At 41.1% G+C, this 26,342-nt stretch overlaps 1 protein-coding gene across 1 annotated transcript; it reads right to left on the bottom strand.

Moving 5' to 3' along the window:
• Window positions 1–7,200: 7,200 nt before the first annotated feature.
• Window positions 7,201–25,558, bottom strand: slc22a5 (solute carrier family 22 member 5). Its single transcript, XM_084138210.1, has 10 exons — window positions 24,952–25,558; window positions 20,961–21,064; window positions 20,552–20,706; window positions 20,290–20,461; window positions 17,226–17,346; window positions 17,041–17,138; window positions 12,265–12,479; window positions 9,790–9,972; window positions 7,677–7,812; window positions 7,201–7,595 (listed from the first exon to the last, which is right to left on the bottom strand). The coding sequence occupies exons 1-10, from the start codon at window positions 25,336–25,338 to the stop codon at window positions 7,514–7,516; spliced, it is 1,653 nt and encodes a 550-aa protein (XP_083994336.1). The 5' UTR covers window positions 25,339–25,558; the 3' UTR covers window positions 7,201–7,513.
• Between the last annotated feature and the right edge of the window lie 784 nt (window positions 25,559–26,342).

The raw sequence follows: 26,342 nt of genomic DNA, 5'->3' as shown, positions 1-26,342 counted from the left end.
AGGCAGTTAGCGGGTTAATAGAACGCACACTGCGTGCGGGAGCGACAGTCAAAGTGTCCGAGCAGGGGACAACTATAGTAAAAACAATAGGTAAATGATCCGATATACCAATGTCACATATTTCACTAACAACAACATCTAAGCCATATGACAGAATAAGGTCCAAAATATGACCTTTTTCGTGTGTCGGACCAGAAACAGACTGCACAAGATTAAAAGAATCAATAAGATTGATAAAATCCTTAGACATCGGTCTGGATTCGCAGCATACATGTATATTAAAATCACCAACAATTAAAAAGCGATCGTATTTTAACGCAATCCCAGCCACAAAATCAGCAAAGTCCTGAATAAAATCCTTATTAAACTTTGGAGGTCGGTACACCACTGCACATAATACAGTCACTGGAAAATTTAACTCGAACAACTGCAGCTCAAAGCTGGAGCAGCTGTCAAACAGAATCTCTCGATATTGAAAAATACACTTAAACACTGACGCTAGCCCTCCACCTCTACCTGTTATCCGAGGGGAGCTGAGGAAGCCGCATCGGGAAGGAAGAAGTTCGGAGAAAGATGTCAGATCGCCACCATGGAGCCAAGTTTCCGTTAAGAACATAAGATCCAACTCCCGAGAAGTGAAAAAGTCATTGAGGAGAAAAGTCTTGTTGGCTAGCGATCTAACATTAAACAAAGCCAAACGAAGAGTTTGATCCTCACTGGCTGTGGCTGCAGACGCCACACGATCTAACAGGCGCAGGTTCGAAAAATCCACACCACCACCACGGTGGATCCGAGCCCGCCTGGGAGAAGATGGCACCAACAGCAGATGAGCCTCGGAGATAATCTGAGGGTCAGGGAAAACAGCGATCTCTCATCCTCAGCAAACGCCCGGCAACAGCAGGAACATACCAGCGCACCTCCGCATTTTCACCGTCTCCTGTAACGTTTCTTGCGGGGAAGAACAACAGCAGGTGAACGGCGCAGATACTCCGGTATGTCCGACAGCAAGGGAGGGAGTTTCGAGGTCCAGCGGTCCCCCAAGTCATGTCATTCAGACAGTATATCAACAGTTATTCGGATGTTGAAAAGTGTATGACGATCATAGACGAGCAGAGCAGAGACATCTTGACCATATGTACTGATAAAAAAGGCAATAGCAGACAGCAAACTAAGAAGATGTGACAGAGACAGACGGCTTGCCAAGCATTCTGGCGCCATCATGACACGTCAGCCAATACACGTACAATAATACAACAATACACGTGTGTCAAAGAATCACTGGAAGATCTCGATCCCACATTGAAGCAACAGTTGGCCGACCAAAGCATAACATTCAAATTTAATCCTCCTCTTTCACCCCATTTCGGTGGCGCGTGGGAGAGGGAAGTAAGGTCAGTGAAAGCTTCCCTCCAAGTCGTGTTGCGGGATCAAGTCGTATCAGAGGAGGTGTTGGCGACTGTCCTTGTGGAAGTAGAGGGCATACTTAATTCAAAGCCTTTGGGATACTCCTCTTCTGACCTAGCTGACCCCGATCCTATAACGCCTAACTTACTGCTGATGGGGCGGCACGACGCATCGCTTCCACAGGCTGCATATGGTTCCAGTGATCTTCTAGGCCGCCGCCGTTGGAGACATAGCCAAATCCTGGCAGACCGGTTCTGGAGCCAATTCACCCGCCAGTACCTTCCTGACCTTCAGCGCCGCCATAAGTGGAGGACCCCTACTGTTGCCCTCACTGCAGACCAAGTGGTTATGGTAGTAGATTCCCAGCTTCCTAGGGCACTTTGGCCCATAGGAAAGGTCATTAAACTTCATCCCAGTGGAGATGGGACAGTTCGTTCAGCGGATGTCAAAATCAAGGGGGCAGTTTACACTCGTCCTGTTACCAAGTTGGTACCTCTCCCCAAAATGCCAGAGGACCACGTGTGCAACAGGGACCTTTAACAACAGCAGGGACTTGTACTTCTACACATTCATACATGAATGTGGGGGCGGCTGTTGTGAATTCCCTGCTGTGAGGAGGTCACGTCACAGCAAGCTGCTTCATACAGAGTCTGAGGGACTGTTTGCGCATGCGCAGTGTGTTCGGGGAAAATTTCCTGTGTAGTCAATAGTTGGCCTTCCACCGACAGTCCGTGGTCTTCATTATTACTTTGTACAACAGTGTGCGTCGGTGATGATGTAAGTTACAGGATGAGTAGATGTTGTTTATATATTTGAAGGTGGCGTGAGTTATTAATATTACCGGGGTAATATGTTTATTTGTTAACTTCCTATTTAGTATGTTTTGCTGAGCCCCGTGAAACAGACGGCCCGACATGTAGTTAATTACCTCACATTTTATTTCATTATTCTACTGTTTATTTAGCTGTGTAGCTTTGTTTATTGAGGTCGTTATTATTTTGAAGTTAATGTGTCAAATTACAGATCGGTAGTTGACAGGGTTTTCTCAGTTTAGCTTGGTCACGTGATCTACCCGTGGCGCGAAGCTGTGGTGTTGTTTAATGATCCTACACTGACCCCTAGTGGCGATTTTCAGTATTACACGCTATTCATATCTGTTGTAATTCATGTTATTTTATCATTATTTACCATTGATGCCACTGAACTTTAATTAGTATTAATATTGTTTTACTGTTGTTATTTTCTGCAGGCATCACAAACCACACATACATATATTACAGTGCCCTGTAGAGTTGTAAAAGGACCAATAAATTCATCTAAAGGAAAGAAGTTTCTGCGTCTTCTCTGACCGGAGGATTAGGCCAGTATACATACAGCCAGCATTTCATCACCGCAGCTGTTCCATTACAGGGGAGGAACAACTATAAAGAATGAAGGATGCCCCCACTCGTTGTCACACTCTGCAGGCACTTTGTAATGACTGTATGACTGCTGACCTTTCCTTGCAAGGGAATAAATAATTGTTAAAGACAATTGATACCTGTTTGTCTCTTATTCAGTGATGTAAATTTTTTTGCCACTACAGGCCATATGATAGATCTGATATTCTATTTGTCGTATTTCTGTTTTGTATAAAACTGAAGAATATTCGGTACATCCAATACTGTATTCTAAAATGATCTGATATAAACTTTGCATGGATTTTATTGAAAAGAGCTTCGGCTCATGTAGCCAGCCTATGTTTGCACTGTTAAGGTTCCATCGTAGTAGTTTTGTGTGCGCGGAACGTCATGACAACATTTAACACAAAGTACCTCACACGGGAAACACTTAACTTAATGCAAATTAGTATGCATAGGCCACGAAGTGTTGGCGAAATAACAAATTAGCAGACCGGAGGGAATAATATGGATTTTTTTTCTAAAACTTCTTGCACAAAATAAATTCAAGCACTTTCAAGGGCCTGTATCTGTGTATGTTTATTTTCAAAAACTTTCCAGGGCCTTTTTTCTCGGATTCACAAACTTTCAAGGACCCGTGGGAACCCTGCTCCTGTTATCATCAACGAAGCTGTCAGTCTCGGGTGATCTGTTTGCCGTGTGGGGCTCGTCATGCCATCAATGAAGACACAACAAGAATTAGGGAGTTTGTAGCACAGGGGATAAATCCATCCCACAGCATGCCTCATTAACTCTGTTCTGGGCGTTCCCTGTTCCCAGACCCACCTTATGGAGACGTCGGGCTCTATAGAAAACCCAAGGCCCGCTTCATAGCAGCCTATAGTTGTCACGGGAACACACGGGAAAACAGGTAGATCCATAAGCAGTATATTTATTGTTAGGGCAATCCAATTCGTAGTCATCCATGCAGGGTTCAAAATCCATATTAGCAGTCCAATAAACAAATAAACAAGAAACAAGAAACAAACAGGCGAGAAACAAACTTCAGAAGTGTAAGTGACATCAAACAACGACTCCGTGACAAACACTAACCAGACAGGGTATATATACACAAAAACTAACAATGTGATAGGGAACAGCTGAGTGCAATGAACAGTGACGAGTCCAGACAGGGATTGTGGGAAATGCAGTTCCAGAAGTAATGGTGACAGTATGGGGAAGAGACCTCTAGTGGACACCTGGGGAAACACAAACCAGACACTGTGACAATAGGTGCCACAACGTCTTCTACCGCAGAAATAATTAGTATTTTAAAGAGTAATTTCTTTAACACAGACATACAGTGTATTGTATCTCTATTTATTACATGGCTTGGCTGAATTCTAATGTAGAATGCGGTGTGTTATTTCTTGATAACAGACGCTGCGAACTATAACACACCGTTGCCATGAAAAACAGAGTGTTGCCATGGACACAGTTCTGTTCACTCTGGAGGACAGCTATCAATCCGCTGGAAGAAGTGCAGATCAGCTGTGGCAAAAAAGTCAGAACATGGAAGATTTTAATATTAATTTCAATATTTATGGAGAGAACGAAACTTTTGAATCATGGTTAATGGCTGTTTTGTCCCCAGTAAAGAAACGGAAAAGAGAACAAAAAACAATGCAAAAGATGCAAGAGAGGGTAAAAGACACAAAGAGCTGGATGACAGAGAAATCGACAAAATTGAAGACGACAGGCACGAAGTAAACGCTAAACGGAGTACGGTATGGGCTCTGGCAGTGTTTAAAGACTGGTCCAAAAGAATATGTCGGCAGACTTTGATAGTTATAGATAGGAAGAAAACCTGAATCAGATGCTGCAATCATTTTACGCATCTGTTATGAACGCTAACGGAAAAACGTACTCAATCTCAAGTTACATTGCGATTAGGTCTGGGATATGGTAAATGTAGCTCATTAGCAATAGAATTATCCACTTTGCTCAAAAGAGAGATACAGAAAGTGTTTTCGTCCATCTGCTTTAAGATGTTTAATCAAAGTTGCTCATGGTACTCTGCTATCGAGTCTAACATGTGTGTTTGCTTGGTGTAAAGGTTATTGTTTTTATTTGTCTTTATATTTAACTTATAGTATGTACAAACTTTAAGCATGTAATGTACAAATGACTTTCTTTAGGTGCAGTTCTCCACCCCGGTGACAGTGAACTCTTGTTGAACTGACCAACAGGGACGTGCAGAGAGTTCCTCAGGGGCTCAAATGTAAAAAAGGGGCATATATATATATATATATATATATGCTCATCAAGATTGTGTTTAATTGATAAAAAATGCAAGAATGAAATATGAAATATTACTACAAATCAAAATAATGGTTTTCTATTTCAATATACTTATAACCTTTGACACTTTTTCAGGATTCAGAGTGTAAAAAATTTAAAAAGAACAGCATTTATTTAAAATAGAAATCTTTTGTACCAATATACACTATTGTTCAAAAGTTTGTGGTCAGTAATTTTCTTTCTTTTCTTATTTTTTAAATAAACGAATAGTTTTATTCAGCAAGGATGTGTTATATTGATAAAAAGGGATAGTAAAGACTTTCTACTTTAATTAAACGCTGTTCTTTTTTACTTTTTATTCATCAATGAATCCTGAAAAAATTACCACAGGTTCCAAAAAAACATAAAAAAAACATTAACACAACTGTTTCCAACATTGATAATAAATAATATTAGAGTGATTTCTGAAGGATCATGTGACACTGAAGACTGGAGTAATGATGCTGAAAATTCAGCTTTTGATCACAGGAATAAATTATATTTTAAAGTATATTCAAATAGAAAACCATTATTTTAAATTGTAATATTTTTTTTTGTGTATTTTTGCCGGTTCGCCGTTACAGGGCGCCGAGGTGACAACGGCAGAAAGAACAAAACAACTGGAGAACAAAAGGCCTATTTCACATAACGTTACATTTTCCCTCAGGAAAGCCATTAAATGACCTTGTATAACTTGATGTATAACAAGTTACTGTTGTTGGCTAGAAAAATTAGAGGAGTATTTTGTTAAATATGTGCTCTATATTACATATTTCTTATATTTTTACATATCGTTAAAATATTATAACGTTATTATAATACAAACCATATTGTATTACAGCTGAGTTGTTATTTTTAACCTTTAATAATACTGTAATACCAGCTGACAGGGCTCTCTGTGTGTTTACAGCATTAGGTGAGAGATTTTTGTTCTTCAGAAAAATTAACATGTATCTGTACCTAATATTTATTGAAATTAATCGATATTGAATCAAGATCGGATCCAAATCACAAGAATTGTGAAATTGAAATCGTGAAATTTGTGTCAAGCAATAATAAAAACAGAAGCATACCAGTCATTGTGCCATGCAAACATTGTAACATGTAGTCACTAAACTTAATCAAATTGTTTTTAGTTACCAAATCTTTTGACAATCACAATACACTTGTGATGCAAGTTTTTGTGGAACTCTAAGAAACTTTTAGGACTTTTACTTTCCCTGGTATTGAGGTCCACCAGTGTTTTGTGTTGTTTCACTTCCCCATCTGTTCCTAGTTTGATCCTAAAGGGGAAGATCTACACAAGCTTGCAGCATTTCACTATTATGTTCAGTGCAGTGTTTCCCCTGTCCTGGAGTCCTCAACACTTCATCTTGTGGTGTATGTATATAAAATAGTATTAGAATCCTTTATTCACAGCTAAATTCATAAACGTAAGATTGTTGAAACAACATTATCTTTGTTGTAAAAAGTCTTCCCCTTTTTACTGAGGAGGAATATGGATGGTTCAGGAAGACAAAAGGATTCTGGAGAAATAATGGACTCTGCTCTGGATCACACGAAGATGGGAACAGTTGTGGGTCTATTATAGGCATTATAAGATTAAGGGCCACACTTGCTTCTGTGTGTAACATTTTTGAATACATGAATGGACTTCTTTATTGTGTCATTTAATCATGTTTTATTGATCTGTCCCGAATGCTCGTAACACTGACACGCAGAGGCAATGAGGAACTTCATGTACTTGTGGCTTAAGCAAACTGCCATAGAGATACAACTGTAAATGTTCATTATCTGTAAATTATTATTATGAATAAACCTAATATTTTATTCTTAATATTTTATTCTTAATTTTTATTAGCGTGTGTCTTGTTGTGCCTAACCCAGCGTGTCCTTATTCAATGTGCTTATAGACATTTCCACAGAATATGTGTATATATTTTACATGCTCTTAAATAAGACAATAAGCCCAATGACGGTTCACAGCGCTCTCAGAACATAAAGTGAGTATTGTTAGGCTCTCCGTGTAATAGCTGTGTGCTTCAAACTCAGCCAATCACTGTCAAGGCCTAGAATTATCCGTGTAATGCTGCTTTTATTGATGCATTTCACACATCCACTTTCAATATGTACATCCACTACCTTTTCTGAGCTCGATCTTGATGTGATTTCATTATCAAAACAACCGTTATTGTTTTTTATTATTTTTATACAAAGACAGAAATTCCAGTGCTAAGACCACTGAGAGAAAAAGAAACAAATACAGTGTTAATACAATACAAAATAAACTCATACAATGTAAAAATTAATATTTTAATCACATAAATAATGTGAAGCCATTGAGTTCCTTCGTGAAGACGAGGGCGACTGTAGGATCTTCTGAGTCATTCTCACTCCTTGGTTTGCTTGTGTTGGTTCATGATGACTGTTCCTCTGCCGTCCTCCAAGCTGTGTTGATCTCTTCTCATGAAACTGATCACAGACAGCTCATATTTAATGAGGAGTGAAAGATGAGAAACGTGTGTATTGATGTGTGAGTGATGGAAGACGTACCTTCTGCATCTCTGCATCTGCTCCAGTGTCTCGGGCAGCACTTTCTGGAAGGTCTCGGGCAGAAACAGGTTAGTCACGGAGGAGGCGATGGTCAGGCTTCCCATCAGGAGGTAGGGCAGATACTTGCTGAACGTGCCTTCATGAACCGAGAGGAGAACGTCAGCACTACAGTCTGAGGCCCACTGAAGCTACTCTCTCTGTTCCTGACACCAGCTCTGGATTTACCCAGGAATATGAGTAAATACTGATAGAATACGTTCTTTCAGAAATATTTCAGGAGTGGTAAACAGACCCATTCAGACTTTGAATCAAGTTTGATCACTTTTTATGAATCCTCCCGAGACTTGTGTGCTTAAATGATGGAAACTTCACAAGAGTAGACGTGAAGCGATAGATCTAACAATAGTTTCAAATACATTAGGCGGAATAATAAATTGGGAAGTATTTATTTCCCTATAATAAGTAAAATTGTAAATAATGAGATGGGAAGGAGGGAAAAACGAGGAAATATAGGAAAATGGAAGTTTGAGAAAGCTAACTGGGAAAAATACAAAATAATGAGTGAGGATGGAATGAAAATGATCAAGATTAACGAAGGGAAAGATATTGAAACGATAAATAAAGAATTAGTTTCAGTGATACAGAATGCTGCAAAAGAAAGTCTTCCTAAAGGAAAGGAAAGAGGGTGGAGAGAATAGTTCATGGTGGAATGAGAAGCAATCAGAAAGAGAAGGAAAGCATTTTAAATACTGAAGAAAACACATAATTGGGAACATGGTAATATAAGAAAACTCAAGCAGAAGGTAAATAAAGAGAGTATTGGTGACAGGTGAGTCATTGAGAGCCATTTTGTGAAGAAATTGGTGAAAGTACTCCAGTTGAGGAAGTGAATATCCAGTGTTAAGTATAGGAGAGGAAATGCAATAAGTGATAAGATAAATTCCAAAAACTATAATATTAAATCATTTAGGCAGAGGTATTTGATTATTTTATTACTTTTGATCTCAGGAAACGTTAAACCTAACCCAGGCCCATTCTCTGCCTCAAGTTCTGAAGCACCTGCAGATTTGAAATCAAACTGGACTTGGTTTTATACATTTAGATGTTCGGAGCTTAAAATGGATATGTTCCGCATCTGTGTCCAGTCAACTGATGCGGATGTGATTGTTCTAACTGAAGCTTGGCTGAACAAATCTGTTTTGGACAAGGATATCTGTATTAATGGCTATATATGACTGACAGACCCAAAAGGCGTGGGAATGTAGCAATGTTTATAAAAAAAAAAGTAGGTTTCATGTTAAAATATTGCTTTATTGTATGTATTGTAATCAGTGCGTAAACTCATTTAGAGGTTTCTTGATGTAGTAAGTCTCTCAGCACGAGTCTCCGGCTGCTATAGGACGCATCTGCTGATAGTGCTGCTCTCCCTTCTTTATTACAGATCCTTTCAGATTTACATTATAAAGAATTAGTAGTTCTTGGTGACTTAAACTGGAATTGGTTGCATTCAGCAACTGATGAATTAAAAACCTATTGCGATCCAGTAAATCTTTTTCAGATTGTTGACAGTCCCACTAGAGCGGATTCAAAATGTCCGGAAAAATCATCTGTAATAGATTTAATCTGAACAAACGTCCCGCATAAGTATTCGACTGCTTCCATATCTGCGAATGACATCAGTGACCATGTGTGGTCAGAGTCCTCAAATCAAACCACGCATCATATAACCACAATGACACGTTTCTCTGAACAAGGGTTCCTTCATGATTTCAACAATTTTGAGTGGGAAAAAATTGAATTCCTGATCTAGAAATAGCCTAAGAATTATTCTATGCACATTTTTCTGCTTTAGTTAATAAACATGCCTCCTTTAAAAGGTACAGAGTGAAGTGTCGGAATAATGCATGGTTTACTCCTGTCTTATCCAGTGTGCTTCATGAGCGTAACCTGGCATGGGCAAAAGCCAGGAGAACAGATCTAAATTCAGACTGGCTTAATTTCAGGCAAATACGGTTGCAGTCAGAAAAGCTAAAGCTGAACATTTCTTTATACAAACATCGAGCAACCTAAATAATTCATCAGCTTTTGGAAAACTGATACGAACATGACTCACCCAGGAATATGACGTATGGCGCGGTGATGCTGCCGATGCGAGCGGCTGAGGAGCACATGCCGAGTCCCAGGTTCCTCAGGACGGTGGGATAGAGCTCCGCTGTGTAGATGTACACCACCGTGAAGGACATGGTGAAGCCGAACTTCCCAGCCATCTCCAGAGCCAGAGCCAGAGAGTGAAGATCTGCGGAAGAGCTCATTGTTACGCTGATCTTATAATGCCTTTTCACAAGATGTAAAATAAGTCTCTGATGTTCCCAGAGAGTGTGTGTGAAGTTTTAGCTCTAAATACCCCACAGATATTTTTATAGCATGTTAAAATTGTCACTTTTTGAGGGTGAGCAAATATGTGCCATTTTTGTGTGTGTCCCTTTAAATGCAAATGAGCTGCTGCTCTCGGCACAGAGGGCGGAGCTTCAAGAGCTGGACTGTGTGTGTGTGTGTGTGTGTCTGTGTACGCACTGAACATTTCAAAAACTTTTAGCCTTTTATGTTCAAACCGGAGTCAGTCAAAGATGGAGAGACTCAAGAAGAAGTGACAACATGTAGAAGCAACAGGACATTTCTGAATGGTTAGTTGATGAATTTATGAAGCTGATGTGTAGTTAACTATCTTCTAGTCATTGATTAGCATATTATGTCATGATATTCTAAGAAATCGTGTTCCGGGGACGGGGTTTATGTAAATATTAGTGTTTGTGATGTCACTAACCCGGGAGGAAGCTCGTGTTGTCTCTACCAGCCGTTTGTTGAACAGACCCATCCAGACTTTATGTAAAGTTTGATCACTCTTTATGCATCCTCCCGAGACTTGTGTTCCTATATAAGTTCTGAATCTGCAAAAACACGCCGATGTTTCTTCAAATGTCCAGTCAAGCTTTCCTGATAAATATGTGACTAATAGGATTAACCTCTTTTCCTTGAAATGTCCAAGTCCAGTTTTGCTTGCATAGAGCGTAAGCTAATCCTCGACCCGTAGTAAACTCACATGCATTCATAGGATTGAGTCAATAAACCGATTGCTAATGCTTTTTCTTCAAAGTGCACTAAACTTGCACTCAGTTCTTCAAATTCTCCTTCTCTACTCTTGCTCTTTTACGGCTTTAAGGCCTTGTGATATTCCTCATTTGAGTAAATTACTCTTATAGTTCCACCAAGTTTTCAACACTATCCCTCTCTGTAAGGTCAAGTTGCATGGACGAGAGTCTTACTTTTTTATATTGTATAGGATCTCTGCAGAAATCTAAATTTTAGGATAATTTTCAAAGCCTGAACCTTAAGTCAGGCTTTATTTGAGCTGTGTTGTGTTGTGAGCTTGATGTGCAGGGCCGGCGCTCCGCACACGCACATCACGCACTGCGCGTAGGGCACCAAGTGCTTGGGGGGGCACCAAAAAATCTGGGTCGTGAAAAATCATCACAATAGGCTACTATAAATAACAAATAAAATATGTCTAAAGCATGTTAATATACAAAAGCAATACAAAAGTAATATAGGCCTAGACCAAATTAGTCGAGAAAAAGGTGAATCTCCTGTGCCAGTCTCCCTCTGGTGCCCCCCCTCCCCACCTCCCAGTGGTCTGTTCGATTATGCCTCAATCAATGTCAAAATTTGGCAGACACCGACCTCAGACATGGCGTCGAAAAGGCACCAAGAGTCGGGGGCGGAACGGAAAAAAGAAAAAAGAAAAGACAGCGGGATGATAAAACAGATATAACACTACCATCGATTTAAATAGTACATTGATTGGGTTTAAGTGGTCGTTCAATGAGACCTATTATATGTTGATCCGACGAAGTTAAGCGTGTATTTAAGTGGTCCAGGGGTAGAATTTTTGCCAAGCGTGTCAGAGGTTCTGAGTTCTAATCCGCACTCATATAGTTTTTTTTTTTTTTTCTCATCAAAACCGATTATGTTTTTCAGTGGTTGTATATCAGGCAGGGACACTTTTTTGTGCTTTTTGTTTTCTAATGGCACCGGAACGAATAGAGAGTCTCTCCACAACGGATTGAAGCGCGCGTCTGAGTGAAGGCTGTGCGCGAGCCAGAAACAAACATAGTATCCGCGCCACTGATCGCAGCGGCAACGAGCACTTTGATCAGTTGATTTAAAAAAACAACACATTTCAGCGCTAGATCGCCTCTTATTTAAAAAACGAATGAAATGAATGATCTGCTGGTTAACTGGAGATGTTTTGTTTGTTTGTATTGGTACATTCGTGCCGCGAGATATATCGACCTTAGAAAATAGTGGTGGGGACATGTCCTACCCGCAAATTACGCCTATGCGTGTATGCATGTCCAGGGGCGTCGCTAGTAGTGCAAAAGATCCGGGGCTTTAGCCCTGCATGTTGAGTCTTTTTTCAGTGTTTGTATATTTTCATATTCACAGAGCATCGCCAAGCATTTGTGCTTAGGGCACCCAAATGGCTAGCGCCGGCCCTGTTGATGTGAGCTGTGTTGTACTGAGCTCTTACTGTCGGGGATCATCTGGAGCAGGAGCAGGAATCCTCCTCCTATAATGAGGAAAGCTGAGAGCACGGGTCTGCGAGGACAGCTCTTCAGGAGGAACGTGGACACGATATACGCCGGCACCTCCGTCACCGCAGACAAGAAGCAGTTGAGGAACGGGTCGCCGCTGAGGTTAGCCGTGTTCAAGGACAAGCCGAAATATCCAATGTTGATGGCCATCCTATCAGAAAAGGACAACAAAAATATGTTCTGAGAATGTTTACCATGTATGTTATGTATGAATGTAAACCATTATTTCTGAAACGTCTTTTTTGGGTGAACGATCCCTGTGCTGACAAACTGCCTGGGAGCTCCTCTTCCCCTTCAATCAGTGGTGAACCAGGTGGAACAAATCTTCCAGGCAATCTGGGCGTGCCAGTACCTGGCTCTGTTGTTGTCTTTAGACCGCAGTGAAAGGAGCATTTATAGCACCACAAGACCAAGGAAACATCATCTTTGTCATCAAGGTGACTGTGCAAGACCAAGCCCTCCACAAAACTGTGAAGGACAGCCGGTAAGCGCCATATTGGCCATGTTTGGCTAGACTGACTTAAGCAGTGCAGTGCAGTGCTAATGATACTCTGGAAAACACAGACTCTTAACTCTTGTTGACTTTGATAGGACTTTTGAAGTGGTATTTGTAACTTCAAATGTTGTTTGTGGGGTATAAAGGAAAAGTAAGAAAAGCCAAATTCATTGTTTGACAAAGAATGTGTTTGAAATGGTTAAAAGTAATTTAAACTTTGTAGAAATCTTAATAAACCAAGTTCTTAATTCAGTTAAAAATGTATAGTCTAAAAATCTTTGGCTAAAAAATGTAAGATCTAGTAACTTGGCTAGAAAGTATGGAAACACAGTTTGGCTAAAAATATAATGAGATCTATTAATTAACATAAATATTAAACCAATTGAAGGTAAAAAAGTTATTTGGCTAAAGATACTTGGTTAAAAGATAAGAAAATATACATTTTGAAAATTAAAATACCAACTGATTTGTTTCGGTAAAGCATATCTAGTTGTGTGGCTACAATGATACCTTAGAATAATTATTTACTATGTAAATACTGCTTAAAACTACTGATTAGAAAATAAATTGAATTTTTTACTACTAAAAATATTTTGAATGTATTTGGCTAAAATGTGAATTTAGCTAAAAATATACTGATTCTGATAATTTGATTTAAAATGGTGGGTATTTATTTTGGAAAACATTTGCTTAAAAGTGGAAACCTTGTATTTTATAATGGCAGTATTGTGTTTATCTGAGGTGAATGTGAATAATTTTATTTAATTTGGCTGTCAACTCAAATAATAACTTGTATTTGTCATCTCTCTTTTGAGGTTTTTCACCTGTTTACTGCCCACCAAAGAATGGTAAATAAAAGACAAACAACTGATCCCATGGCTGTTTATTGAGTGAAATCCAGTTAAGATCTTCATGTGGAGGGACTGTCCTTTTCAAGTGGGGAATTGCACAAGAAATAGATCAAGACTTGACGATCCCTTTAAGGAAACATCCCATTTAATCATTTTGCACACATTTTGGCCCGGTTCACAGCTGGGGCCCTATTTTAACGGTCTGAAACGCAAGTATCAAGCGCGAAACGCAAGTAACTTTGTGGGCGGGTCTTGGGCGCTGTTGCTATTTTCCCGGCGGGATAAATGACTCTTGCGCCAGGCGCAAATCTAAAATGGGTTGGTCTGAAGTAGCTTCATTACTCATAGGTGTGGTTTGGGCGTAACGTGAAATAAACCAATCAGGGCGTCATCTCACATTCCCTTTAAGAGCAGGCGCGCTTGTTCCATGGCGCATTGCTATTATAACGGCGGATTTGCCAGGAGCGGTTCACAGCCGAGGAGACCGACGCTCTCGTCAGGGCCGTAAAACACAGAGATCTATCGTAATAATGTATGATTTGCAAAAATGAAAACTGCTACTTCTGTGTAGATGAGAGAATCAAAGTGTATGCGCGTTGTGCACATTGATTATGGCCAAGCATGCGCCCTTAAAATAGCATATGAGTAACATGCGCAATGCGCCATTGACTTTAAACTGGGTTTTTTCGGCCAGTGGCGGAATTGTTTTCTAAACCTGTAAAATAGCATGAGGGAACGTTTGTGCCAGAACACGCCTCCTCTTTGCACTGAACCGCCCCCGGGAGCGCAAGTGTATTTCTTAGTTAACCGACGTGCTTCTGTGGAGGGAAAAGTCCGCTGTGCGCGGGTGCAAAATAGGAATGATACATGCGTCGGTGTACAAAGTCAATTGCGCTGGGAACAAGATAGGGCCCCTGGTGTTAAGATGTGTTTTGGGTGATCGGATCACAAGTGGACGACACTAAATACAGGTGTAAACGGGGTCTAAAACATTTTGAGCTCGTCCACTATCCACCACTTACTGGGTTAGCTGAAACACATTCGACCGGATTGCTTTCGTAGTGTAAACACTAATGTGGTCGAATGTGTTCAAACAGCCACTCAAAGACGCCCTACTCTCCGTCTACTGACCTAACGATTAAACATTATGGGAAGAGCGGGATTGGTTTAAATATGAAAAAAAGGCTCAATGTTCTCTCAGCGTTCCTGATTTCTAGCACACACTCACAGCGTTCGGCTGGTCTTGAGGCTGTCAGAGCAGAAACTAAAGCTGATGCTCTCGTGTGTTTTTCCATCGTCTCCTTTCGTATTTCTTTGTAAATTCCTCAAGCTTATTTCGTCCATTAGATCTAAAGATCTGAAAACGGCCACACATTTACCCATAGACCCTCCCCTCGAAGAAATCAGGACAGAAGTGGTTTAGAGTGGACAGAAGAGATGGATCAAAATAAATAAATTTGAATGTGTCTCCCTCGTCTACTTGTGATCCGATCCATCAAAACACATCTTAATACCAGGTGTGAACAGGACCAGTGGAAACCAGGGTGGGAATTATACCGCGGCCACGCGGCCATGGCCGCCGTTGCCCTACACTTTGGCCTTCATGCCCCGTGAAAAAAAAATAATCGTACGGCCACAGTGGCCTGTGTGCCCTGGCCCTGTCCAAGTTCCACCCAAGTAGTCTCTGAACTTCAATTAGTTTGTGGATTCACGCAGGTGCAGTGTCATAATCACATCGATGATCTCACGCATCAAAACAGCAGTGCAAGAAGCATGTAACGTCAGCACCAACAGAAGAACGACACTCTGTTGTCGACACTGGTGCATAGATATATACACTAGATTTCACCTTGGCTACGGCATTCGTTCATGAACTGCCGTAGCCAAGGCGAAATCTATATGTCTATCTATGCACCAGTCTGCGCACACGTCACACAGCAGGAAGCGCGGGCGCCCTCAGATCACTTGGACGTCGCTGTGTTACAAGAGGTAAAAACGATATAAATACTGTTCGTTTTCTCACACAAACCGCTCGTTTCGTGTCTTAGGCCATCAATGTGTACTTACGATGGGGAATTGTTTAATTTGGACTCTGTGGATGCTCTTTGAGACAGTGACCATAGACCTGCATTATATGACTGACAGACAAGAACGGTTTGACCTAAAAATATCAAAATCTATTTGCTAGTAGATAAGTGCCCTTTTCAGAAAAGGGCCCTAAGGTTCCAGAGGTAACGGCGTCGGCGCACTGAAGCGTTTTTTTTTTTTTTTAATAGTTCAAAGTTACTATAAGATTTAATGTTATTACCTTGACAAACTATAACTTACATCATTAAAAAGATATAAGACTCACGTTTCAGTATTTGACCACTATTGTATTCTGAGAAATTAATATTGACAGTTATGTCTTAATTTGTGTCAGGAGTTATGAAATGCAAAAATGAGTCGATACCTTTAATATGAATTATGAGCGTCAGACGCTCCCATTCATAAAAAACTCCTGTGCTGTCGTCATGAAAGCGATTCACAAAACAACGTCCCTCACGGCTTTTAGCTCAAAAGTGTGCAGATTTGGAGAAATATTGATATATTCTCAGTTTACATCAGATTTCTATTGACAGGAATAATATTTTATTGAATTTATAGCCAAATGCGTCGATGTAATCATTATGAGCGCTGTATACTGATGTGCTGTGTTTTCAATTCATACCAGCAGCCTGAGGGCGCTCTACTACACATTATAGTCCATATTTGAAACGCATGAAGAAGAGCGTTCGACAATGCAGGAAATTATTAATTTATTGGCATTTGTGTTGTTTCTGAATGCTTTTATTGGCATTTGTGGTGTTTCTGAATGCTTTTATTGGCATTTATGTTGTTTCTATTGTTGTGTGAGGGTGTATACCTTCTGGATGTAATGGCGCTCTCTCTCTCTCTCTCATTAAATTTTTTTTATTTTTATTAAAAAAGTCATAATCCATGTCTTATTCCAAATTAGGATGTTATGCTATCAATCTGAATGGGAAAACCATCGAATTGTATGATGGCCTTTGTGCCCTGCCAAATGGCCTTGCCCCTAAAATTACATAATTCCCACCCTGGTGGAAACACTTTTGAATGTTCTCTGAACGTTCTGAAACAAGTAGTGACGTTTAAAATACATCTGAAATATACCATAAACAATGTATAAATAATGTTTTAGCGCTAACATTATTAAAGACCAGATAACTTTGAACAAATGTTCTATAATGTTACTGGAAGAACATTTGTTCATAACTTTGAGAGAACGTTCCCTGTTCGCTGAGTAAATAATTCGAAATGACAGATGCAAGAAATAGAGAAGAATATGAAGCATAATCTCTCACCACAGCAGTAAACACATGAAGGTGGTCTTGCGGATCTCGCTGGTCCTCAGAACGTCGAGGACGCTGTACTGGTGGCTCTGGGATCCCGCCTCTTTAACCTAGCGATGGATGTAGAAACACAGATTTGTCTTTGGTATCATCCCACTTATAATAGCTGCTTCACGCCTCAAGAGCAGTGGTCAGACCTCGCTGAAGATGACCTCTGGTGCAGGGACCTTGTTCTTCCTCGCCGCCTCCCTCACGATGGCCTCCGACTCCAGCACTCGTCCCTGAGAGAGAAGCCACCGCGGAGACTCCGGGATCAGCCTGGGGAAACAGGGAAACCAGGACATGGAGAGCAAGAACTGGCCAATGATGAGTCTGAACCAATTCACACTAGACCTTCAGCAGTGGACGGGACGTAACGCTTTTTTCAAAACAAAAAATCTACATTTAACAAATGATAATAATCCAAAATAAAGGAAACGAGACTGAAAGAACTAAACAAAACAGGGAGTGTATATTCACAGACTGAACGAGTGACTTCGCTGGGAACTAGGAAACTGGTCACACAGGCAAACAGGAACAGGGAAAACAGAACCAAAACACAACGAAACTCAACCAGAACAGATCATACATGCTGTGGAGTTTCTGTTGCTTGAGTTCGGATAACTGTGGAACTTGTGTGTCCGGTCTCCCTCATTCACATGAAGATAAAGGGAAGTCAATGGAACGAACAGTGTTTTGTCACCAGAGATGGTTGTAAAACGCTATATTTACTCCGTTACATTTACTCAAGTACATTTTTGGAAAATATGTATATTTAATGATGTTTTATTAACAAAGTTCGGGAGGAGCACGTTCAGATAATTAAACCTAATTAGACACGAGTGGAGCACACTTAATCAACGAGGTAAGAGGTGTATATCTACAGCAAACTTACCTCTGTTCGTTGACAGTTTAACAGCATCCCTCCACCACCCCATCTCCTCACTTCTAGTCCTAAATACTCTTACAACAGCGGGGGGGAGTACTCTGGGTTCGGGCAAAAATTCCGAGCTCGGAGCCCTCCCCCCGGACAGCACGCCAAATACGCATAATCGTTACTCTGTTTAACTGATGTAAGTGTGAACTCATGAAAGATTACATTTGAAGTCTCCCTGTGGTGAAAATCCAGCTTTTAATGTTGTTTATGTGTATATGTGGTGTTTTTAATATGCTTTAAGACAAACCATGTGTAAATTCATAAGTCGACACCATTGCTGAGTATTTTCTCCTTAAAACTGCAGTGAACCAAAGACAGTCTCAAAAACATTAATGGAAGTACTTGTTAGATGGAGTGGATATGAAGTCCTATTGTTTGCCTTCAGCAATGATGAAGATCTTTATTTAGTCTGTGAAGGACTCTATACTACAGGTAATACATGTTATTTTTATTTATATCTATCTATCTATCTATATAGTAATGTTATTGTATTGTATTTTTTACTGTCAGATTATCTACACAACGAGATGGCTTTTTTTATATTTTTTTTACTTTTTTAAAGTACAGCAAGATTTGACACACGTGGACATAATGGGAAGAAAACATCCCTGTTGTAATACATGCTTCATCACCACCACCATCATCACCATCATCATCTTGCTTGTTCTGACTCAGAACTAGTAACTTAGCAACTTGCTACTTGACTAGTTTTGTCATTGGATACTTTTTCACTCTTGCTCAAGTAATTATCTTCAATAGGGGTTCAAGCGCGTGGCCACTTTTACTAAAATGGCTATAACTCTTGAACGGAATGAGATGATTTCACCAAACTTGGTACAGCTATGTATGGCTTGGTCTGTGGTCACGTGAAAAGGGATGCGGCAATTGGCCACTTGGTGGCGCTATAAAATAAAATAAAAAAAACATGAAAACGGCTATAGATATGCAACAGTCATTCTGATTGACTGGAAAACTGGCATGTGGTGTCTTTGTCCAAGGTGCCACGATTGCCTACAAGGATATTCGCGTATCTCGAAAAACACGGCTGATGAAGACATGTCAGACATGGGCCTGTTTGACTCACGGTCCTAGAGGCGTGTGACAAATTCTAAAGAAATCAGCGCCTTCTCGTAAAGGATTGTATATCACATGATTTTTCAGACATATCCCTGACATTCATATCATATGGTAGAACTCCTCTTTCTGAGCCACTTTGCCTCTAGAGCCGCCACTGTCCATCAAATCCTTCACTAAATATTGGAGATTATTTCAAAAACCTACTTTTGCAAACTAGTCCTATGTTTTTGGCTCAACCTCGATAACTGTTAAAAAGATTTAAAGGTGATCTATTATGCCCATTTTCACATGATGTAAACATAATGTAATATAAATCTCTGATGTCCTCAGAATGTGTATGTGAAGTTTCAGCTCAAAATAACACCCAGATTGTTATAGCTTGTCAAAGTTGCCCCTTTTTGGGTGTGATGGAAAACTATCCTTTTTTGAGTGTGTCCCTTTAAATGCAAATGAGCTGCTGCTCCCGCCCCGTTCAGACAACGGCTGATCTTTTACATGTGCTTTGGATACTATGGGAACATAGCAGCCAAATTTCACTCAGGCAAAATGTCAATAATACCCAGTAGCGAGTGCAGTCTGACATGTTTGAACCGGAGTCAGACACAGATGGAGAGATCAGGAATAGGCTGCAACTGTGAAGACTGTACATGGACGTTTCTGAATTGGTTGTGGATACATGTAATATATGTAATTTGATTATAATGTGATATGTAATTTAGTTGTTGTGGAGTTACGTTTATTCATCTCATCAACTAGCCTGTACCGGCATGTTAATCTATAAACTGTTGTATAGGTGCTTGTGTGTGAACTGTATTAGGATGCCCACAGAGCCAGAACATATATATATGCTGCATGGACATATAGCAGATATGGTTTAGCTCTCGGTTATAATGTGGGACTGCTGCTTCTCACTTAGGACGGGCTCTAGTGCAGATCGTCACCAGTCGTGGGCCGGGTTTCGCTACTCTTACGCAGGAGTAGGGGGAAATCTGAAACAGCTTGTTCTGAGAGATTGATAATGATATATGGGGATTATTAAAAAAGTATTGGGTGGATTTTTACCATTATAGGCTCGTTGTTTACACACACTGTGGACACACATCTGTGTTCAAACACAAAAGTGAATTTTGCATAATAGGTCCCTTTTAAAACATACATTTCCATTGGTGTTTTTCATCTGTGATCTGTTGTTGTTTGTGGAGACTCACCACCACAGCGGGACGTACACCACCGTCACCCCCGACAGAACCCTGAGCAGAATCCTCCAGTCGCGCACCGCGAACGCAATCCACGGCAGAACCATGTAACCGATGCAGTAATGCAGGAACGCTCCCAGTGTGGTGAACAGAACTCGCAAGGACTTACTCAAGACTTCGCTACCTGTGAACATATATATGTAGGGTTATACAACAACATGATCATATTCACTTCTGTTTCCTTCAATAACATCTGATCTTATCACATGCTTACCAAGGACAAATGCTGTGAGGTACAGGGATATCTGGAAAGTGCCAACAAAGAAGTACAGCAGGCAGAAGAGCAGCCAGGAGTGAGAGAAGGACTGAGCGAACATCAGCAGAGCTTCAGCCGCCAGAGACGTGAAGAGAACCTTCTTTCTGCCGAACCTGAGACACGAGACAGCAGACGTCAACTCTACTGTGCAGACGAGCAACGAGGACATCTTCAGGTCTGAGGGGGGAAGAAGCCGCTTGCAGGAAACTAAACCGGTAGTTGCATTGCTTTAAAGCTTACTAGATCTGTAAAGCACACAGCTTTGGACAGATATTTTGCATAATTTTTTACAGCATTTGCCAATTTGATGCAAAATATCTGTTGATGACTGTCCGCTCTAACTGTGAAATGTGGACAGAAGCATTACCTGTCAGAAAGGTGGCCAGAAACCAGAGAGCCCAGCAAGTAGCCCATGTATAAAGTTGAGGTTGCGAACGGGACTCTCCACTCGCTGTCACACACCAAATCCCACTGCGGGAGAAAACACAATAACATGGCAGCTTATCATCAAAAGTTCATTTGGACACAGCATGTTGTTATTATCATTATATTATTAGTCCAATGTAAGACATATACAGCTATTGAGAAGAATGCGACAGACCATTTCAATGCAATGTTGAAGACTTGAGTTTACATACACACCAACAAATAATAATAATCATGGCACAGTTTGTTATTAAGGATTTGCATGTATTTAAACTCAAATTCCAAAAAATCTCCATACAACTCTGAAAACTCTTCTGTTTATTCAGTTAAAAACACGGTTTGAATATGGATAGTTGCTGAACAAGCAAAATTCAGTTTGTTAAAATGTATGAGATTTCCTATTGCCTAATCAATCGAATCTATTGATGACAAACATACAGTTGCAATCGAAATTGTTCAACCCCCATTGCAAATCAGGTTTATTAGCAAAATTTACAGACTTTCAGCTGTTTGCAATGACACAAATCAAACAAAAGTAACTGAAATAACTCAACACAACAAATGTTTCAAGTGGTTTCCGCAAATTTAAATGAAAATGCAACTTTTAATGACTTCTGCAGTTTCAAAATTATTGTGTGCTTGAGCTAGAACACACGTCTGAACTGGCGAGGTTTTTTGAATGTCATGTTTGACTCCAAAGCCCCTTTCACACAGAGATTCCGGAAAATACACGGATAAAGTGAGCCGGGATTTGACCCGGGTTCGTTTGATTTTGGTTCATTCACACTGCGAGTGATTTTCCGGAATGAGAGAGTGTGTTCACACACGACCCGTAAAAATCCCGTAAAGACAGGTGACATCGATGTGACTTGTAATGTCTCAGCAGCGTCTTAAGTTTGCTTGAGCTGCGATTTCTCTCTCGAGAAACCAAGCTTGTCCATTTTGTTCTCTGATTCGAACATAAACTTGCTCATTACGTACCGTTTCACAGCCGGCGAACGATCGCGGCTTCAGCGTCATCACTACGACACGGCATTATTGCGGCTTTTGTTCACACAGCGCGCGTTCCGGGACTGAACACGGCAATGTTACTAGGTCCCCAACCCGGCATCGATCCCGGCTTCAATCCCGGGTCGTGTTTGCGTTCACACAGAAGGCACTCTGGCAATTTGCCGGCAATTTCCCGGGTTCAAAGCGCTGTGTGAAAGGGGCTCATGTTAGAAATATGGCTAAGTCAAAAGAAAAGTTCAAAAAGTTAAGAGAAGATATCATCGCCCTTCACAAACAAGGAACAGGACACAAAAAGATGGTGAAGGCACTAAATGTTCCTCGAGACACCGTCGGAAGCATAGTTTGCAAGTTCAGAGTTAAAGGGATAGTGGTTACACTACCTGGACAGGGCAGAAAAAGGAAGATATCAACGGCCGGAACCAGATTTCTGAAAAACCCTCGAGTGACTGCAGAAGACCCACAGCAAGACTTGATGGCCACAGACTCTGATGTTACAGCTGCACAGTAAGCCTCGTACTAAACGCATGCCAGAACTCAAAGACTACACCACTACTGACCCAAACGCACAAGAAAAGAGCTCAAAATCATATAAACAAGCCACAGAAGTTTGAGGATTCTGTTCTGTGGAGCGATGAAACAGAACTGGAGCTGTTCGTCCCTCTGGATCAGCGGTGTCTGGAGGAGGAAGAATGAACCGTAAGCTGTGAAGAGCTCTGTCTACAGTTCAGCATGTGGAGCTCGTGATGCTCTCGGCTGATTTATATCCTCTGGCACTGGAAACCTGCAGCATGTGGAAGGAGAGATGGATTCATTGAAATATTAGGAGATCCTAGGAGAGAACGTCATACCGTCAGTGAGGAAGCTTCCAACAGGACAAGGTCAAGGTCAAGGTAGCATTTATTGTCTCCCTTAGGAGAAATGCAACATCAACACATTACACATGTAACATACAACATTAACGAACATTCCAAATCCTAAAATCCTGCATCATAAAAACTGTACATCTCATAACCAAACAATAATTCCATATTCCAATTCCATATCTTAAAACAGACTCTATCGTTGCTTTATAAAAAATTAACATTATATTACTGCTCACTCCACATAATCATAATCTCCGTAGAAAATGTAAGCGCTGATGGACCCTTGTGCACATCCATGACACGTGTGTGCCATTTAAGCTCACTGTCAATGTGGACCCCCAAATATCACCATGAACCCCAGCAGAGCTCCTGTCCCCACTGATCTGGGGTCTGTGATGACCTCTTCAGTTTTTATGACATTGATCTGTAGATAATGGTCGTCACACCAGCCCACAAACACTTCTATAGCAGCTTTGTAGTCGTCAATACTGAAGTCTCTTGTCAACAAGTGCAATAAAACCGTGTCATCCGAAAATGTCATAATAAATTGGTTTGACTGCTGGCTAATGCTGTCATTTGTGTACAAAGTAAACAGAAGTGGCGAACTTACGCACCCTTGTACTATTTACTGCAACATCCGACAACACTGAATTCAATTTCACCTGTTGTGTCCTATTTGTTAAGAAGGAATAATACCAATGAATTGTAAAAGGATTAACTCGTAGGTTAATTAATTTCTCCAACGGTTTGTGTGGTTGAATGGAGTTAAACGCAGAACTAAAATCAATAAAAGCAGCCTAGCGTAAGCAGCTGACTCTCCAGATGCTTTAAAACAAGGTGCGTTAATGTTGAAACCGCATCGTTAGTACCACGATTACTTTTATATGAAAATTGATACTGATCTAAGGATGGCTCCACTTCCTTACGCAGCTCTCCTATTATAATCTTCTCGAATGATTTCATAACATTCATGTTAAAGGCATGGTTTGGAGTAAAATCAACCTAGGGTCCTTTGCACCATGACCTCGACCTCATGTGTGTTTGTGAGCGTGTGTGTGTGTGTGTGTGTTTGTGAGCGTGTGTGTTTGAGAGTGTGTGTGTTTGAGAATGTGTGTTTGAGAGCGTGTGTTTGAGAGTGTGTGTGTGTGTGTGTGTGAGCTCTCTCACCTCTGAGACGATGGTGGAGCTGAAGGTGTCAGTGCTGTATCTCCACCCGTCCACACATCTCTTCCAGGTTAATCTCGGTGTATGTGTTTGAGAGCGTGTGTGTGTGTGTGTTTGAGAGCGTGTGTGTTTGAGAGCGTGTGTGTTTGAGAGTGTGTGTGTTTGTGAGCGTGTGTGTTTGTGAGCGTGTGTGTGAGCGTGTGTGTTTGAGAGCGTGTGTGTTTGAGAGCGTGTGTGTTTGAGAGTGTGTGGGTTTGAGAGCGTGTGTGTGTGTGTGTGTGTTTGAGAGCGTGTGTGTTTGAGAGCGTGTGTGTTTGAGAGCGTGTGTGTTTGAGAGCGTGTGTGTTTGAGAGCGTGTGAGAGCGTGTGTGTTTGAGAGCGTGTGTGTTTGAGAGCGTGTGTGTTTGAGAGCGTGTGTGTTTGAGAGCGTGTGTGTTTGAGAGCGTGTGTGTTTGAGAGTGTGTGTGTGTGTGTTTGAGAGCGTGTGTGTTTGAGAGCGTGTGTGTTTGAGAGCGTGTGTGTTTGAGAGCGTGTGTGTTTGAGAGTGTGTGTTTGAGAGTGTGTGTTTGAGAGTGTGTGTTTGAGAGTGTGTGTTTGAGAGCGAGAGTGTGTGTTTGAGAGTGTGTGTTTGAGAGCGTGTTTGAGAGCGTGTTTGAGAGCGTGTTTGAGAGCGTGTGTTTGAGAGCGTGTGTTTGAGAGCGTGTGTGTTTGAGAGTGTGTGTGTTTGAGAGTGTGTGTGTTTGAGAGTGTGTGTTTGAGAGCGAGAGTGTGTGTTTGAGAGCGAGAGTGTGTGTTTGAGAGCGAGAGTGTGTGTTTGAGAGCGAGAGTGTGTGTTTGAGAGCGTGTGTGTTTGAGAGCGTGTGTTTGTGAGCGTGTGTGTGTGAGCTCTCTCACCTCCGAGACGATGGTGGAGCTGAAGGTGTCAGTGCTGTATCTCCACCCGTCCACACATCTCTCCAGGCTAATCTCGGTGAGGTTCAGGTCCTGCGGAGAGACTCCGTGTGCCGACAGGTTCCCGACCGTCTCCAGGCTGTATCTCCAACACTGACTCGCCTGCAGTTTCCCGTTGACCATCTCCTCAGGAATGACCGCTCTCATCCATTCCTCACTCAGATTTCCCTCCGCGACCCGACAGTGATGAGCCGGCGACGCCCCGACGAACACGATGTACAGGCCGTGAAGCCCGGTGGAGATGTAGATGGCGTTCAGGAGGAAGAAGAGGAGCGCAAAAAACGGCCCCTTCTGCCCCAGGAACGCGGTGTCCTCATCATAGCTGCCCATGGTGCCTGTGCTGGAGATGAAGAGTCGGCGGACTGAGAGGACGTCACAGCATGTCTCAGGGGTTGCAGACTTCAGATCAGGGTTTCAGGTCTTCAGAAACTCACAGGAGAAGATCGCTGTCCACCGCCTGAACACATGAGAGAAGACCGGGAGTTTTGCATCGGAGCTTGACTTCAGACATAATGTACATGGCAACTAATCCAAGGCACATTTTTCCACTAAAAGGGGCCCAAAGAATTACAATCTGATTAGCTGTAATGGGAGTGAAACTCCAGGGCGGGATAATCTCCTGCAGAGAGTTAGGAATGACTGGAAATGCTTGACTTAATCTTTTTGTTGCCAAGCTTTGAAGTGTTTGAGTTTTGCTGCTCCTGAACTGTTATCAAACTCTACTTCATGAAACCCTGCGTTCGGCCGACGCTTTCAGATGCACAACTTCTGTCATGTTCATATTGCTCTCGGTTTAAAATCAACACCATCTACCAAATTATATATCATATATATATGCTAGGATTTTTTTTTTTCTGTTGCACTGTATGAGCATGAGAACACTACATGTTAAATTTGCCATGATCTCCCATTAAAAGTTTTTTTCAATCTCTAGGACTCATTTCACACACTAAAAGTCAGTTTCTCTACACACTTCACACACACTAAAGTACTATCAAAGAAATTAGATGTAACTGAACACAAGTGTTAGTCTTTTCAGTTTCATCATCATCTGTACAAAAGGGCAAACTTGAAACTGAACGTTTATGGAAGCTTTTTCCGCCACAGAATTCAATATAAAAACTCAGATTTGTGAGAAAAAAAACGTTGCAATTACCTTTTTATTTTTAATTCTGTGGCAGAAACAAGCTTCCATAGAGAGTTGGTTATGATAACTGTGTTAAGAGTTTTGAAAAAATTACCTAAATATTGATAAAAGAGTCCTAGCGATGGTTGTGAACTGTAATATAGCAGTTTAACTGTGTTTCATCTCGCCTGGAAGCCCGGGTTATTTA

The sequence above is a fragment of the Abramis brama genome, assembly GCF_963993115.1.
Source record: "Abramis brama genome assembly, chromosome: 15".
Lineage (NCBI taxonomy): Eukaryota > Metazoa > Chordata > Actinopteri > Cypriniformes > Leuciscidae > Abramis > Abramis brama.
This window is presented reverse-complemented; position numbering and strand designations above follow the sequence as displayed.

What these genes read in the sequence shown, in the direction of transcription:
- slc22a5 (XM_084138210.1), bottom strand. Translation starts at nt 25,338, where the DNA reads ATGGGCAGCTATGATGAGGACACCGCGTTCCTGGGGCAGAAGGGGCCG. An exon ending in TTCATGTGTTTACTGCTGTG is followed by an intron (nt 12,480 to 17,040) that starts GTGAGAGATTAT and finishes CTTTTCTGATAG; the next exon opens with GATGGCCATCAACATTGGAT. An exon ending in GCCATACGTCATATTCCTGG is followed by an intron (nt 7,813 to 9,789) that starts GTGAGTCATGTT and finishes CGGTTCATGAAG; the next exon opens with GCACGTTCAGCAAGTATCTG.